Below are 18,002 nucleotides of genomic sequence, written 5' to 3' on the forward strand. Positions count from 1 at the left end.
AAACTACAAGCTTTACATGTTTATAACAGTTTTATATCTTCTTAATGCGAATTTTGTCATTGTTTTGGAGCACACTAGCTTATAGATATCTTAAAAACTAACAATACTGATAATAACATCTAAAAACTTGTGTATGGATTCATTGTGTACTAGATACATTTTAATTTCATGAGACCTTTAAGCCATTAGCATCACTAACTAAAAAATCCTGGAACTGCCATTGGTTTCAACTTTAACATATAGCAATTTTTTTATGATTTTAGCATATATTTTAACTCAATTGTTGGGCTTTTCTACATTTAACCCAAATTTGGATTGAATTTCCTTTTTTCTTTTTTGAATGTAGAGTGATTCAACGCATTTATCTAATATGTTTACCTAGGAAAAACAGTAGGAAAGGAAGCACACTATGCAATGATGCCTTGAAATGCTTTCTAGGTTGTTAGCTCACTATATTTTCAGACACAGCTAAAGGAAATTATGATATTCTTCCCATGTAAAGCAGCCTTTGAGATTGCCTCCTCCATTGCCAGTGGATTTGCCCGTCATATTCCAGAAACAGGGTGAAATCTTGCTTGACAGGAAATTTTATGGAAATGCTGACTTCTGCTCGCTCGCTCCGTTCAGCACAAATGAAGTCTTTACACTTTGACTGTAAGTTCCCTTTAAGCTGAGGGTGAATGCATAGGCAAATTAAGCTGAGCATGTATTTCTCTGAAGTGTGACTAACCGTGTGTCAATCAGAGCGAGGCAGGCAGGCAGGACGAGTGCTATCAGAGCTCTTCACTGCGCCCACAGCCACCCACCGCTGGCCACACAGGACCACGGACATGCAGAACCGCACAAAAGCCCCTTTTCATCCCCCTTTTCTCCTTTTCCCTTTATAAAAGTGTCGCTTTATCTGTTAGCGCCATGCTGAATAGACTGCACTGGCTACACAATCCAAGAGGAGGGCCTGGTGGAAAATGTCTCCATCACTTCGGAATCTTTCAGGTCTCCTCCAACAAAGCTGTCACCTTTGAGGAGATCTCTGTTGAATTATTCAAAGCGGAGGTGTGTCGGTGTGGGACTCGCCACTCTCTGTTCACCTCCTCTCCGATGCCGAGACCCAGAGGCTCGGAGCAACACAACCGAATGAGTTGTTTTCTAATCCACACAAAGGTAGCCTTTAATTGAAAACATGTCTCTTGTGATTTTACTTTAACATTGACTGTAAACTACTTGCTTTCCCTCTCTCTCTCTCTCGATGTCTCTATTGATATCATTATTAGCTTAAAGTGCGAAACACAGACTCAGATGTGACTAATTGTTTTAAGAGGAATCTGAGACAAAAGGGTCAATGAGAGCTCGGAGTGGTGATGAAGACAAATCTTTCCTCCTAAAAAGAAAAGAAAAAGAAAACCTTTACCGGTAACTTTATAATAACTACACACTATGAATTATCTATTAAGCATTAACCAAAAAAGGGAACTCATTATCTGTTAAGCACTTACTCTACATTAATGGCCTGTTTCCACTGAGTGGTACAGTACTGTACGGTATGATCGGTATGGTTCACCTTTATCAGGCTTTCGTTTGCACTGCTAAAAGTGTATCAATAGTACTCTTTTAGTGGGCGTGGTGTACAACAGAAAGTTTCAGTCGACATCATTCTCGCTCGAAGAAATGTCTACATTAAAGCTGTACGGGTCATTCACGTATCGTCTGAGAAGCCATTCTCACAAAATAGATGCTTTATACACATAAATACTTGTGAATAGTAGTAATAGTTAAACATGGCAGTTTTTTCAAAGCCCGAGCTTGGATTGTCCAAGTCTCAGCAACAAATAATTTCTTATGGCCTTTTAACAGCCAAAAAACTTATTCTGACATTCTGGAAAAGTAAACTTCCTCCTTCTTTCAAATTATGGCTCAGTGAACTCACAAACACACTCCATTTAGAAAGAATACGGTACCATTTACAGAATAAAAAGCCTAAATTTTTTTAAATATGGGAACCTTTCATAAGGTACTTGGAAGGGAGAAATGGAACAGTTGTTTGATGGGGATATTGTCAAATCATATGGCAGCTCCCATTTTCAGTAATCTTTCCTACGGGTGTGCACTACAGACGGAAACTGACGGGTGGGGGGGTATTATAGGGTATTATTTTCGTTTGCATACTGTGATCTATTATGTTTGAGTTCGTATATATTTTGTTCTTTTTTTCCTTCTGTAATGATAACCAAGTTTGTTTGTTTTTTGTTTGTTTTTTTTCTCTGTCAATTCAGATAATGGTTTACATATTCATAAGAAGACTCTGTAAATTGTGTTAATAGGCCAAGGGAAAAATTGTATGTACGTGTGTATGTCTGTGTGTATATATGTGTATGTGTGTATGTGTATGTATATATACATATAGACATGTAGTTGTAATATAATCACTTGTACCTAATAATTATAGAAGGAAATATTTTGTTTTAATTTCTTTTAATTTCTTTTATTTTATTTTTTGCATAAGTAAAATGTGGAGGATCTTTTTTATATATTTGCAAACATTCTGTAATTGTACATATTCTTCCAATAAAAAAAATAATAATAAAAACATGGCAGTTTGTTCATGTTTTAGGTTGCTGAAAGAATCAATTGCTCCGTTGTTTTTTCTGTCTTCTCCTTTGTTTTTTGTGCGTCAGAAGCCCTTCAATAATCACGAGCATGTTATCATTATCAGCTCAAGAAGTTTGTTATTTTAAATATAGACGTGCGGTGAGCTCAAGCGGGAAAGCGAAACTGCTCGCACTTTAGGGGGTCTTGTAAAAATCTACAGAGCACAGGGTAGATTCTGCTCTTCTTCTTCTTAGCTTTGGCAGTTCATCGAGACAACAACAAGGTTTGTTTCAGTTCAGGTCGATCATAACTCGTTATTATATGTAATGTAATGTGTATTTATATAGCGCATTTATTGTGTATGGCCATACACCCAAAGAAACAATCATGAGGGGGGTCTCTCCACACCACCACCAGTATGCAGCATCCACCTGGATGATGCGATGGCAGCCACAGGACAACGGCGCCAGTGAACTCACCACACACCAGCTATTGATGGAGTGAAGAGACAGTGATAGAGCCAATTCAGTGGATGGGGATGATAAGGGCCATGTTCGTAAGGGCCGATTAGGGGCTTTGGCCAGGACACCAGGTTTACACCCCTACTTTACAAGAAGTGCCATGGGATTTTTAATGACCACAGAGAGTCAGGACCTCATCCTGAAAGACAGCACCCACTGACAGTATAGTGTCCCTTTCACTTTTACCGGGGCATTAGGGTTCACACAGACCACAGGTTGAGCGCCTCCTACTGGCCTCTCTAACACCACTTCCAACAGCAACCTAGTTTTTTTCATGTGGTCTCCCATCTAGGTACTGACCAGGCTCAGCCCTGCTTAGCTTCAGTGAGTAACCAGTCTTGGGCTGCAGAGTGATATGGCTGTGGCATATGTATATAGTATGTGTATAGTGTATGTCTCGGCTGTGTATTTAAAACATGGCAGTTCCTTTGTTTTCATTCTGGCTTGTTGTACGTGCGCGTGATGTATTTCTGCGCATCTAGCTCCGCCTTTTGGTAACATTTTGGTGTGCTAGGTACCCTTTGCAAAGAGTACCCAAAAAGTTGTACGGTACATTTCGCTTTTAGGTACCATAAAAAAGTGTACCGAACTGTACTGTACCATACCGTACCACTCAGTGCAAATGGGCCATGATAGATGTTAGTAAGCAGTTTATAACTGCAGATACAAATGCTCTATTCCTGATATATAAGCACATGTGTGATGTGCTTAATAATTGTACTTTCGTAAATTGAGACTGGTTGGTTTTTTCATTATTAAATTAAGTATTACATTATTAACAAACCAGTTATTTAAGAGTAGTTGATGTTTTTAAGATCATTCAGAATGATTTAGTAAATGAGTAATGAACTATTGAAATCAATGTTCATATATCTTATTTTTCAGGCATATAGTAATGGTTAATTTGTATGTTAATAAATGCTTTATTACCGCAACTTCGTCCAGTTTTGTGACCTATTTATAGGTCTATTTATGTTTTATAAATCCCTTATAAATCACAATTTAAGGCTCGGTATCAAGTGAACAATATTCTTTGCAATCCTATCTAGAAAACAAAATTACTGTCAACTTTAAAAATTGCAGAATAACAGGAGTGTCTACAATATATCATAAAACTGGATAAAACAATAATATAATAATTTATCAATGTATTATGATGCAACATTTCAATGTTATTTAGCGATGTTTAAACTGCACAGTCATTTGATTTTACATAAGGTTCCAAAGATTTATTTTTCATTTGACACACATTCGTTTGATTTGTGTATCTTAAAATGAATAGAAATTAATAAAGTTGTTTATTTTTTCCTGTTTAGAATATAACTGAGCTCTTAATTGTCATTTATAAGGGATTTATAAAGCCTAAATAGTCCTCACTTCAGATTAGGTCACAAAACTGAATGAAATTAAGTTAATAAAGCATTTATTAACATACAAATTAACTATTAATATATGAATGAATAATAAGAATTATAGGCTGCAGTGGATAGCACATTCGCCTCACAGCAAGAAGGGTGCTGGTTTGAGCCTTGGCTGGGTCAGTTGGTGTTTGTGTGTGTCTGGTTTCCCCCTAAATTGGCTAAATTGTCCGTAGTGTATGTGTGTGAATGAATGTGTATGGATTGGATGTTTTTCCTGTGATGCGTTGCAGCTGGAGGGGCATCCGCTGCATAAAACAAATGCTGGATAAGTTGGCAGTTCATTGCGCTGTGGCGACCTCAGATTAATAAAAGTATTAAGCCGAAAAGAAAATAATAATGATTGAATAAGAACTATAATTTGTAATTTAAATAGTTTATTATGCATTTACTAACTCATTCTGAATAATCTTTAAAAAAGCAACTGTTCTTAAATAACTTCTGTGTTAATAATGCAATAGTTTAGTTATGAAATATGAATTATTAACAAATTATGAAAACACACGTGCTCACAAGTCAATAATAGAGCATTTTTATCTGCAGTTATAAATGTAGAGTTACTGCTTAAAGGACAATGAATTCACTATTTGCTAATGCTTAATTAATGGTTCATAGTGTGTGGTTATTTTAAAGTGTTGCCCATTTACCTTTGTAACACACCTTGTGTGTGTGTGTGTGTGTGTGTGTGTGTGTGTGTGTGTGTGTGTGTGTGTGTGTGTGTGTGTGTGTGTGTGTGTGTGTGTGTGTGTGTGTGTGTGTGTGTGTGTGTGTGTGTGTGTGTGTGTGTGTGTGTGTGTGTGTGTGTGTGTGTGTGTGTGTGTGTGTGTGTGTGTGTGTGTGTGGATTCACAGAAGCAATGTTTACATTTTCCAATCAGATTATTGTAAATCATTGCATCGTCAGCATCAAAAACTAAATTAAGACGTTTAATTCCGAAACAAAGTATTCCTCGCAGGCGTTATTCCAGGCGACCCTTTGAGCTAATAGCATCAGTGTTCTTTTTATTTATTCACAGGCTGTTTGTAATGATAGTAAACACGGAGATAAAAGCTAATGAAATACTTCCTCGCTAATGCATTTCAGCCGGCCTCCGGTAAAGCTCTCTGACAGGTCTGCGACTGAAGTCGTGACAAACACACAGTCATTCTGCAGGTTTGTGTTATGTAAATGGAGACAAAGAGCTGGGCTCTAAATCTGAGTGATTGTAGGTAAAAGAGGCGACTGCTTCTTATGATGCTTTTAGCGCTGCTATAATCCATCGCAGCTCATTGGAGAAGGCAGAGGCCTGCTTTTACTTCACACTACGACAGACAGATAAGTGTGGACACGGGCACTGGACAGATGATTTATTGAAATATGATATAAGATGACTGTCTTTCATTTGACATTTCAGAAGTGCTAGAAACCCTGTATGTGTGTGAGTGACTCTTCATTGTATCTGCTTAATCATGTTTCAGAGAATCATTTAAGCCAAATCCTCTCCTTTCTTTCAATTCCTTAAATGTAAATGTTAATTTTATTTTTATTTGGTGAATAAAGACTGTTTTTTGTTTTCTTCTTCAGGATGGAGTGTGAGCTATGTTAGGTTGATATTTAATATTGGATGTGTTTTTTTAAGGTATCATTAAACGTATGCGGACTTTTGATAAACCTATAGTATATTGTGATCACCAAATGTAAATGTCTCCAAAGCTTTTTGTTTACAATGTAGGGGCATATAAGACGGCATGCTGGCTCAGTGTTTAGCACTGTCACCTCACAGCAAGAAGGTTGCTGGTTTAAGTCCTGGCTGGGCCAGGAGGCATTTCTGTGTGGAGTTTGTTTGTGGTTTTCCCCTGTGGGTTTCCAGTTTGTCACTCCAAAGACAACAACTTTTATATGAAAAGTATATTATCTTTGAATATTATGTTTTGGGAATAGAAAAAAATATTAGCATAGTGTAAATTCATTATGGTTTTGTGTTTATATGTGCTGTAAAAAGTGATTCATTGACTTTACCTTTAAAAGTAAGTAAACATGTTGCCCTAAAATAAATAAGTAAATGAATTATGTGCGTAATTATAAAAATTCCAACCCAGGCTCATTCTGAAAACGTAGTCCCGTGGACGTTTCTGGAGACCGCCAAATACGTCCTGGGAGGTACGTATTTTTGCAGTTTTTGTTTTCGCGAATCCGCGAGAGGCTGCTGTGTGCGCTTTTTCGTATCTCAAATGTCTCTCGCGAGTGCCGTTCGCGTCCGTGCTGTTTTCGCGTCAACCCACCAGAGGCCGCTGTCTGACTGACTGAATGATTGACTGTGCGACCGGCCAATCAGCTGACCCACCCTCCTCCTTCCACAAAACACGAGCAACAATTTAGAAAAGCCATCTACAAAAAAAAAAGCCCTTGTCTGTTTTTTTTACCACGTTTTTTGGATTTCTACACGTTCTCACCCTGTTATGAACTCGTTCACGTTATTTTTTGGATTCTGTTTTTGTCTTACCTAATTTCTGGAACCGTTCTTCCCCGGACTCGAACCCGGTCGCAGTAGTCAACTCCTCCTCTCTGCATCTGAAGTCTGCCGATGTACACAATGAGCTGACTGGACAAACTGGTTGTGGCAGGAAGGCCCTTAGCGTTCGCTTAAAAAAAAAATGAAATGCAGTGTACTTCCCAATACGTATTTCGCGGCCTCCAAAAACTTCCGCGGGACTACGTTTTCAGAATGAGCCTGAGTTGAAAAATTCAGTTAAATCAACCTAACAGTTTCAATTTATAACAATTTATGTGTTGAATTTCAAAAAAATATATATATTTAGTAGAGTTTAACTTAATTTGTTGTTTAAATTAACTTAAAAATTTTTTTTAGTAAATCCAAGGAATCATCTTTGAATTTGTTTTCAGTGTACAATGTAGCTGAATCAAGTTTACAATGTGTGTGTGTGTGTGTGTGTGTGTGTGTGTGTGTGTGTGTGTGTGTGTGTGTGTGTGTGTGTGTGTGTGTGTGTGTGTGTGTGTGTGTGTGTGTGTGTGTGTGTGTGTGACAGGTTATTTTAAGGCTATTTTTATTGACAATTAACAACATTTTCCTCCCAAATAATCATTGCTTACTGAATAAATAACTTCATTGATTTATTCCTCAATTACTTTATTCATTGGTCCATTGTTGCTTGCATACAGAGATTTAAGGTAGTGCTTTATTGTCAAAAATTATTCCAAAAAATATCTAAATATATACTAATATAACAGGTTTTTTTTGTTTGAAAATATTATTTGTTTATATTAATCATATTATTTTACTGGTAAATCCAAAAAATGTCCTAAGGAAAAGTTATAAATGAAATTTGTTTATTAAAATTAATTAATAAACAACGTATCAAAATGTCAGGTTTTACAATATTATTCATTCATACGATATTGTAAAAACCTGACATTTTGATATGTTTTTTTTTCAATATATTTTGCGATATGAATACAATTTCGCCAGATGTCTTGAATGGCTCTATTTGCAAAGAATTCATTCATGTAAATTGATTGGGATTTTTCCGTATGATGGGGAATCTACTAAACATATTACAAGCGTAAATAAATTCAATAGAGCAAAGATAAAAGTAAAAATAAACAGTGATTAATGGGGAGTTAAACAGTATTCAGATACAGAAATTGATTTATTAAATGTAAAATAACATTGTACAGTCTTCGTTTAAAAACAATTCAACAAAATGAATCTTTATTAACATTACAGATAGCACAACTGCTTGTTCTGGAATGCTTTAAAGTGATTCAAATTGCTCACACAGTCACACACACAATCAAATAATAAACTTTCACTCTATTGCTCTGCTATGATTCAACTGCAGACTCCACAAATCTCATGTGTTCTGAACAGTGGCTCCTGGTCAACTATAGTCCTGCAATGTTACTATTATTGATGCTGAAAAGGTATATTGTACATCCCTCAGTCATTCATTCATAGAAATTGTTTCTTTCTTACCATTGGGGAGATACTTAAGTGTCATGATATATTATTTGCAATCAGCAAAATGTTCCTCCCACAGTCAGTGGTGTATAATTACTTCCTATCAGAGGATTCATTTCATATTAAAGCCCTTCCCACTCAAATAAATACGTCACAGCAGTCTCAAGCACCACAACAATAACCGTCTCTGTCTCATCTCTTTCTGATTACCTCCATGTGTGTGTGTGTGGATCTGAACAGCTCTGAATTGGCCGTCTGTTGGGTCACCTGTAGACGGTGGTGATGTTGGGCTGCGGGCAGAGCCAGAGGGGGTTTCTGAAGGAGCCCGAGTGCCCTGATTCACTTTGAATCATTCAAAGCGCTCGCTGTGCACCTCAGAGACCTGCTCTGGCTCTTTCTCAAACAAAATGGCTAAAAGCATTGCACACACACTCACACAAACATTTACAAGAAAAGCATGATGACGGTCTATGTGGTTACTGAAGGTGCTGTGTGTTTCAAGTTTATTTCAAGTGTAACTATGTGTTGTTATTTAAATGGTTTGATCGACATGGGCTTTTCAATGAGTGATTCTTAACCTTAATGCTCAGCTTGGGCTTTGAGATGGCAACGCCATTTTTACAGTTGGAAAATATGTTTAAGATTTGTATTGGTCCTGTCAGTACTTCTTGTTCTTTAATTAATGTATTTTGGATGATAATGTAATTCCAGATTGAGTTAAATATGTTTTTATGTATATTAATTGCAATGTGTGTATTTTATTCATATTTTAAATTATTTTTTTATTTGACATATTAATCTATTAAATCCTCAGCTATTTTGCCAGTATTAATGCATTTTTAAGTTAAAATGTTTTGCAATTAATACCCTTTTTACATTTTGAACATTCATTTATATAGATTTATAAAATATATTACATTTTTAACTATATTATCTGCTAATGTATTTGGATATAAACATTCTTTATGAATGATATCTCATGACTGATGTCGACATGAGTACAAACACACACTGTAAACTAGAAGTGTTGTTTTACAGATAATTGTCTGTATTTTTACAGAATTTTCCAGTTTTTTCATTATACAGTGACATAGCTGTTATTTTGCAGATATTTTCTGTAACAAAAATTCTAACATTAAATTTCCATTTATTGCTTGTATGTTGGTATTTTGTCATTTTTTTATTTATTTTTATTTTTTAAATGTCTGTATTTTCGGAGAGTAACATGTAACTTTACGTCAATATTTACAGATTATTTATGTGAAATTAGGGAAACAAAAATTAAGGCAAATCGTTTTTAGTACTATTAAAGATAGTAATCATATGAAGATTAAAGTGAGGTTAATAATGTCAAATAATAGCCTTTTGTTTGTAATCTTCATATATTGCATGCACTGTAAACTATAAAATATTTTACATATATATATATATATATATATATATATATATATATATATATATATATATATATATATATATATATATATATATATACGTTATATAATATATATGTTATAAAAGTGTTTACAAATTTTTTATTATATTTTCCCCACAAAGGGTTGGACTTAAACTGCGCAGACACCCTTGTTTTAAGGTTTTATTTTACTTAAATTTTTTGTAATGCATAGTGTAAAAAGGCTCTAAATAACTGTTATACCCACTCTAAAAAGAGATAGATATTTTTGTTTATAATTTATTTTTGTTTTGACCCTTTGATTTGTTACTGTGTTTGCCGCCTTTACCCTTTAGACTTACGGTGACCGGGAAGTGCAAAACAACATTACAAAGTGTGAAACACTTTCACGAAGCTCGAGACAAATTTACATTTTGGAAAAAATTTTTACTTATCATAAGACACAATTTTATAGGGAAAACAATTTTTTGAAAAGAATTAATAAAACGCAAATTACTTTTACCTGAAACAAATTTACAATTACAGATTCTTTACGGAAAGGGAACGTACCACATACAGGAAGTGGCACGTTGAAAAGTGTTGTTGTCGTAGATTGTGAGCACGGTACATTTGTGTTGTGGAGAACATTGCGTAAATATACTATATGGTGACCGAACATGGACTGCGATCAAGGGTTGTTTAGTCCGTTTTGTTGCAAACACATGAGCAGCTTAACGCGTTTTTTTTATTACGTGTGGTTGGTATTTGGAGTTACTAAAGGACACGGACCAGACAGAAACACGTACCACACAAAACACTCGTACGCTGTAATCGTGGACATGATGTCAAGTCTACACAGTGTAAACCTCTGCTTGAAGACTCTTTAAAGTAAACTGAACGAAGCCGTTGTTACGGTTTAACTGGTGTCAGTGTTAACTGGTGACCCTTTCCAGATGTGAACAATTTGCATTTGCAGATTGGCAGACTGATCACTTTTTCACAGCAACAAAACATTTCAGATAAATATTCTTATTGCTTGCTGTCAGTGTCATTGTAAACACTGTTGATTTTAATATTTGTGTGGCAGAACAGTATAAAACCAAAATTAATGTTAAAAAATAATTATAATTTACATGTCATCAATGGGTTTTAAACCCAAGTCAAAATGTTCAACAGAAGTATCAATTGGCCTATCTAACTGAGCAAAAAGACACATTTGGAGCTCTTGAAAGCAGCAAGACTGTGGGTGCATTAGCATAACTTTTTGTCTGTTCTATATGAAAGAGAACTGATCACAGTTGCATTCCAGGCACGGTTGTTTCAAGCAAGGAAACAGTCGCGCGCATCACATCAGCTGACTGATCATCCTCTCATTCTTCATTCACCTGCTTTCTACTGCTCGCACGAAAGCAATTATTTTTGTTAGCTGTGCTGTTTCTCAATTCTAAGATCACATTTGCACTCATATTGGGTCGTCCTTATAGACGAACCCTGCTTTTAAGAAAACTACAATTTTAAAATAATTTTCAACCAGCCAAAGTGGCTAGTGGGGGTGACTGTCTAACCCGCCGAAGCTGAAATCTACCCACATTGGTTGGCGGGTGTTAATGTTAAACCCTGATTACAATTATAATCTGTAAAATGACAATAATAAATTTTAAACTGTTTATTTACAGTTTTATCTACATTTTTTTTATTCTGACAGTTTGTTTTCCATTTTTATTATCAACAGTAATAAACTGCAATTTAGTGTATTTTGACTGTAAAGCATGTTCTGTATTTTTATAGTTTTTGAATGAAATTTTGTGAAATGGTTATTTTCTGTAATTTAACGGAATATCTCTGGAAGCCCTGCCACAAGTCTTTTGATTGTTTTTTTTTTTACAGATTGTTTTTACAGTGCACTCTGACAGCTGATTATTTTACTTTACTATATTACATCTTTCCATCATGTGTAAAATACTTTAAAACCAGTCATAGTTTGTGAAATAAATGGTAATTTTATGGTAAAATGAAAGGTTAATGTTTTAATGATATATGTCACATTCACTTTAATCTGTAATGAAATAAATGGTTGATTGCATGTTACGTATAACCACCAAAATAATCATTCAAATGAATAATTATTAAAATCAGTGCATTTAGTATTGTATCTACTATGAATTCCTCCATTTTAACAGCTGCGGTTTTCACAGTAATATCCATTAATCTTAGCTTGAGAGAACTCGATGCATCAGTGTTCCTCAAAATGAAAAGCAATTCCGGTACAAAGCAAGCGTTTGAGCAGTGCACGCTTTAATGCAGCGGAGAATGTGACAGTATATGTCAGCATGGTTTCCCCCTACATAGGGCACATGTATTTGGTACGATAAACCTCTTCATTAGCTGGTCACATGTTATGCCCGAGGGCAGAAGCGTTATTTTTGTTCATTTGTCATCTTGAGCACACAGCCGAGTGAACAGGGGCTGTCAGCGAATGCACAAGACGGCATGCATACGTGCACACACACACACACATACACGAATATAAGGCATGCAGCTTACTAGAACTGTGCTCATTGACCTGATAAATGCTTAAGAGAACGCATCAAAATAAACACACCAAGACACATTTACTTTGGTATTTAAAGATAAAATGGACTCCTGTAGTGTGTGTATTTGTATGCGTGCCAGCACATGCACGCAAAAAGAAATAGATTGGTATTTGAATCTGTCTCTCTCTCTGTTCTCTTCATGGCTGCAGGAACGTTTCGAGGCGTCTGTAAGAAGATTGACCACTTTCCGGAGGATGCAGATTATGAGCAGGATGCAGCCGAGTATTTACTACGTAAGTCTGTCAAAACAGCACACATCAGGGGCGAGGCAAGGCACCTTATCAAAATAAATTGGATGAGAAAGCAGAGCAAATATTTATAAAAAGCGAGGCAGCATCTGTTTTGGCTTCTGGTTCTCACTGAGGTCCTTAAGTGTGATGTAAAAATTATGGGCAGAAAGTCATTTGAGGGTGTCTCCATGTTACTGTGATTTGTGAATGACACTGTCAGTCGCATGCAAATTGTGATCCACAAATTGTCTGAATGGTACAGTGGCTAAGAGTGCTTAAATACACTTCAAGTTGAGAAAACATGCAAATAGAACAAAATTTAAGAATATATCTTTGACAGGTTGACAAACGTGCATGCAAATTCTCACAACACATGCAAATAACGAAAGCTTTGCGAGTAACACAGACCATAACAGAAATATGTCAGGGGAGCTGCTCCTTGGAGTCATCAGTTCATTTAATGTTAATTGTACAATTCATCAAATTATTAGGTCGAAAAAATATACAAACAACAAGGAACATGCATATTTCATGCATAAGTTTTAAATAATCCCACAGCCCCCCTTTCTTTTTCTCTTTTCTGCAAATATTGACAGACTTTTTAATTATATTGTGAGGAATCTGATATTCCAATTTTCAGAACATTCATTCATTCATTCATTTTCTTGTCGGCTTAGTCCCTTTATTGATCCGGGGTCGCCACAGCGGAATGAACCGCCAACTTATCCAGCAAGTTTTTACACAGCGGATGCCCTTCCAGCCGCAACCCATCTCTGGGAAACATCCACACACACATTCACACACACACTCATAGACTACTGACAATTTAGCCTACCCAATTGACCTGTACCACATGTCTTTGGACTGTGGGGGAAACCGGAGCACCCGGAGGAAACCCACGCGAACACAGGGAGAACATGCAAACTCCACACAGAAAAGCCAACTGAGCTGAGGCTCGACCCAGCTACCTTCTTGCTGCGAGGCGACAGCACTACCTACTGTGCCACTGCTTCGCCCTGTTTGGTATCATTTCTTCATCGCCTTCTCAGAACAAGTACTTCTTCATTTAAACAGCTTAATATATGATCTATGAATGTATTATTTCATCTATAATCTTTATGTTGAGTGGAGGTAGCAGAGAACTGCTGTATTTACAACACATTAATTAGAGTTAATTGTACTTTTCCCAAATTACATGAAAGTTTGTTTAATTGAGAGAATAGAAAAAACCTTCTAGTTACTTATACACTGTAAAGCACATTTTTTAGATTATGTGTAAAATGATTATTACTTCAATCACCATAGACATTAGCAAATACAGTTATGTATAAGTCAGAATTATTAGCCCCTTTTGATAATTCTTTTTTTTTTTTTTTCTCCAAATGATGTTTAACAGAGCAAGGACATTTTCACAGTATGTCTGGTAATATTTTTTCTTCTGCAGAAAGTCTCATTTGTTTTATTTTGGCTAGAAAAAAAGCTGTTTTTAAATTTTTAGAACTTATTAAAGGTCAAAATTATTAGCCTCGTTAAGCTATATTGTTTTCGATACTCTACAGAACAAACCATCGTTATACATTACCTTGCCTAATTACCCTAACCTGCCTAGTTAACCTAATTAACCTAGTTAAGCCTTTAATTCAGTTCAATTCACCTTTGTTTATATAGCGCTTTTACAATGTAGATTGTGTCAATGCAGCTTCACATAGAAGATTAAAGTAAATTAAAACAGTGTCAGTTCAGTTTTAAATGTTAAAATGTCACTTTAAGCTATATATAAGTGTCTTGAAAAATATATATTAAAATATTATTTACTGTCATCATGACAAAGATAAAATAAATTTGCTATCAGAAATGAGCTATTAAAACTGTTATGTTTAGAAATGTGCTGAAAAAATCATCTCTTTTTGGCAATTGGGGGAAAAAAAGGGGCCAATAATTCAGCTGGACTAATAATTCTGACTTCAACTGTATATTACAAAACATAAATGTTTTGTTTTGCTAGAACTTATGTGTATTTAAGGGTGAAATCACACTAGCCATGGTTTCCTTCAACCGAGTTCAGGTGTGATTAACCCCCTTACCGCTCCCCTTATGGCTAAGTTCACCCAAGCCTAATCAAACCAAGTTCTGGCCCACCTGTTCCAATGGTTTGGATAGCCAGTGTGAGTACACCCTGAATGTCTGAAACCTAAAATAGACATTATTTGTTTGAAAACACTGATAAATTATGATTTATGACAAGCTTGGCACACCTCTGTCTCTGGGAAGACATTGATTGTCTGAATGTTCTTAATGATTGTATGCACTGGGGACCAGCCTACACTGATCACACCAGTGTGATTGTGTTCATAAATAGTTTAAAATAAAGTAAAAACTCACCTCTTACATCTCCAATAACACAGCTGAATCTAAATAGGAAGCAGCCAATTTTGTCACTTTTCGGGGTCCCCCAACACTTTTTCATTGTGGTTTTCGCTACTTGCAGAGTGTATCTGTATTTGCACATGTTGTGAGAATTTGTATGCACGTGTTGATGTTTTCTCAGTTTGTTGTTTTTGGCCAGTGTAAAAAGGGTTTAAGTAGCGCTCAAAAGAGTTTGCTATTAGCAACACTAGTGGCCATTGAGGGAACTGCACCCAACAACATATTGTTAATGTTCACATTTAAAACATACCATCGTGGCATAGATTCAACAAGGTGCTGGAAATTACTCAGCAATTTTGGTCCATATTGACATGTTGCTCCACGCAGTTGCTGCAGATTTGTCCGCTGCAAATCCATGATGCAAATCTCTTATTCCACCACATCCCAGATGTGCTCTGTTGGATTGAGTTCTGGTGACTGTGGAGGCCATTTGAGTACAGTGAACTCATTGTCTTGTTGCAGCAGAAATTGAGACTCATCAGAGCAGGCAACGTTTTCCAATCTTCTATTGTCCAATTTTGGTGAGCTTTTGGGAATTATAGCCTCAGTTTCATGTTCTTAGCTGACTGGATTGGCACCAGGTGTGGTCTTCTGCTGCTGTAGCCCATCCGCCTCAAGGTTGGACATGTTGTGCGTTCAGAGATGCTCTTTTGCATACCTCAGTTGTAGCGAGTGGTTATTTGAGTTACTGTTGCCTATCCATCAGCTCAAACCAGTCTAGTCATTCTCTTCTGACCTCTAACATCAACAGGGCATTTGCACCCACAGAACTGCCATTCACTGGATATTTTCTTTTTTTCAGACCATTCTCTGTAAACCCTAAACATGGTTGTGTGTGAAAATTCCAGTAGATCAGCAGTTTCTGAAATACTCAGACCAGCCCATCTGGCACCAACAACCATGCCACATTCAAAGTCACTTAAATCACCTTTCCTCCCCATTCTGATGCACGGTTTGATCTGCAGCAGATCATCTTGACTATGTCTACATGCCTAAATGCGGTAAGTTGCTGCCATGTGATTGGCTAATTAGAAAAAAACGAGCAGTTGGACAGGTGTACCTAATAAAGTGGCCGCTGAGTGTACATTTTGTCTTTCCTTCTAAGTAATAAATAAAATAGGCAGTGGCGAGAAAACTGACATGCATCCAGCATGCATTAAGCATACAACTGTATTACAGTATTGGTGGCATGTTGATGGTGTTAAACAAATCGCTGTTCCCTATCCTTTCTATTCTTGGCTAAAAATTCAAACCCAAAAAAGGGAATTTGAAAAGTCTTCGACTGCTTCGCTCTGCGCTGCACATCTTAACCATCTCACAATCCCCCAATTCATGATATGCATAGAGAAGGGTCATACTGGTGCGATGGATTTTTTTTCTCGTTTAGCCCTGCTGGCTTTCTTCAGTTTTCACAATGACCTCCACACTTTTTACCATCTTATAGATTAGGTGCAGCGTGTCTTGAAATTGCTTGGTGACTGAAGCCGAACAAAGTAGATGCAAGCATTCAAGCATGTCATGGTTTATGCTTAGTGATAAATCATGCTTACCCACAAGCCTTTACACTGTCATGGCCATTTGGTTGTACTATTTAAGTGACATCTTCTTTAACCGGCTCCCCTGTGTAAATTCTCGGAATTTGGTTGTTCTGTCATTTTTGTGTTTGTTATTGCACATGTCAATTGCATAATTTATGACGAGGCCCCCACCAGATTATTCTGATTATGAACCTCTGCTGCAAATAGTTACACATTCAAGGGATTGTTCACCCGCCAAAAATATATCTGTCATTATTTGCTCATTCTCATATCGTTTCAAACTTGAATGCTGCTATTTGTTTGGTGCAAAATAGTGGAATGATTTGAAAAATTATGCATGAATGGACATCTATGAAACAAATAACTTTTTTATTGTGCTAAATCAGTCAGTTTGTTTTATTTGTTTCTTGTTTTACCATTTTCCTGCATTCCGAGAATTCATCCACGTTTATTGTAACATTATCATTCATTCCCACCATCCACATTTATTTATTTATTTATTTATTTATTTATCCATCCATCCATCCATCCATCCATCCATCCATCCATCCATCCATCCATCCATCCATCCATCCATCCATCCATCCATTTATCCATTTTATTTTCCTTGTTTTCATCCATTAAAATTGTGCAAGTAGAAATAAAGCACAGCAGTGGCTTTCTCAGTGAAAAAAATCATCAAATTCAGGCAAATTAATCAGGTCTAATTTACAGAAAAGTGTTGGGACAGGAAATTCTCACAATGCTGCTAATGACCCATAACTATACCCTGGACATAAGTAATTAGACCTTTTACATTAGCAGGCATTTAGGAGGTGCAATTATAAATTATAATGTCATTTGCATATAATAATTTAATAATGTTTTTAGAATGATATGGAATTTTGATAAACATGCTGTCAAGTGTTAAATTAAATGTCAAGTATGGGCAAATGATGACATCCTTGCAATTACTAAGGGTTATGCATTCAACAGGGCTGGTTATTTACATCTGCTAACTCAAAAATTAAATTTCCTTACCGTTTACTCACACTCAACATAACTGTCAACCCTGCCATTTTTCCCAGGATTCTCACGTATTTTACAGTTCTATCCTGCTATCATCCCCTTAAGATAATTTCCTGTATTTTTCATTATGGCTCGTTTCCACTGACTGGTACAGTACGGCTCGGGTCGGTATGGTTCACCTTTATCAGGCTTGCGTTTCCACCACGAAGGGTACCCTTTTGGTGGGCGTGGTGTGCGACATAAAGTTTAAGTCGAAGTCATGCTCGCTCGAATAAATGTCTACATTAAAGCTGTACGGGTCGTTTACACATCATATGAGAAGCACTTCT

General features: G+C 36.3%; 1 protein-coding gene across 2 annotated transcripts in view; it reads left to right on the forward strand.

Moving 5' to 3' along the window:
- cacng3b (calcium channel, voltage-dependent, gamma subunit 3b) overlaps window positions 1–18,002 on the forward strand; it is a 105,553-nt gene that overhangs the window by 65,319 nt on the left and 22,232 nt on the right. For both annotated transcript variants that reach the window (XM_073944749.1, XM_688207.9), the window contains exon 2: window positions 12,620–12,703. In XM_073944749.1, coding sequence (XP_073800850.1) covers window positions 12,620–12,703 — 84 coding nt within the window. The remainder of the gene's footprint in view (window positions 1–12,619; window positions 12,704–18,002) is intronic.

Source organism: Danio rerio, chromosome 3 (genome assembly GCF_049306965.1).
Source record: "Danio rerio strain Tuebingen ecotype United States chromosome 3, GRCz12tu, whole genome shotgun sequence".
Taxonomy (NCBI): domain Eukaryota; kingdom Metazoa; phylum Chordata; class Actinopteri; order Cypriniformes; family Danionidae; genus Danio; species Danio rerio.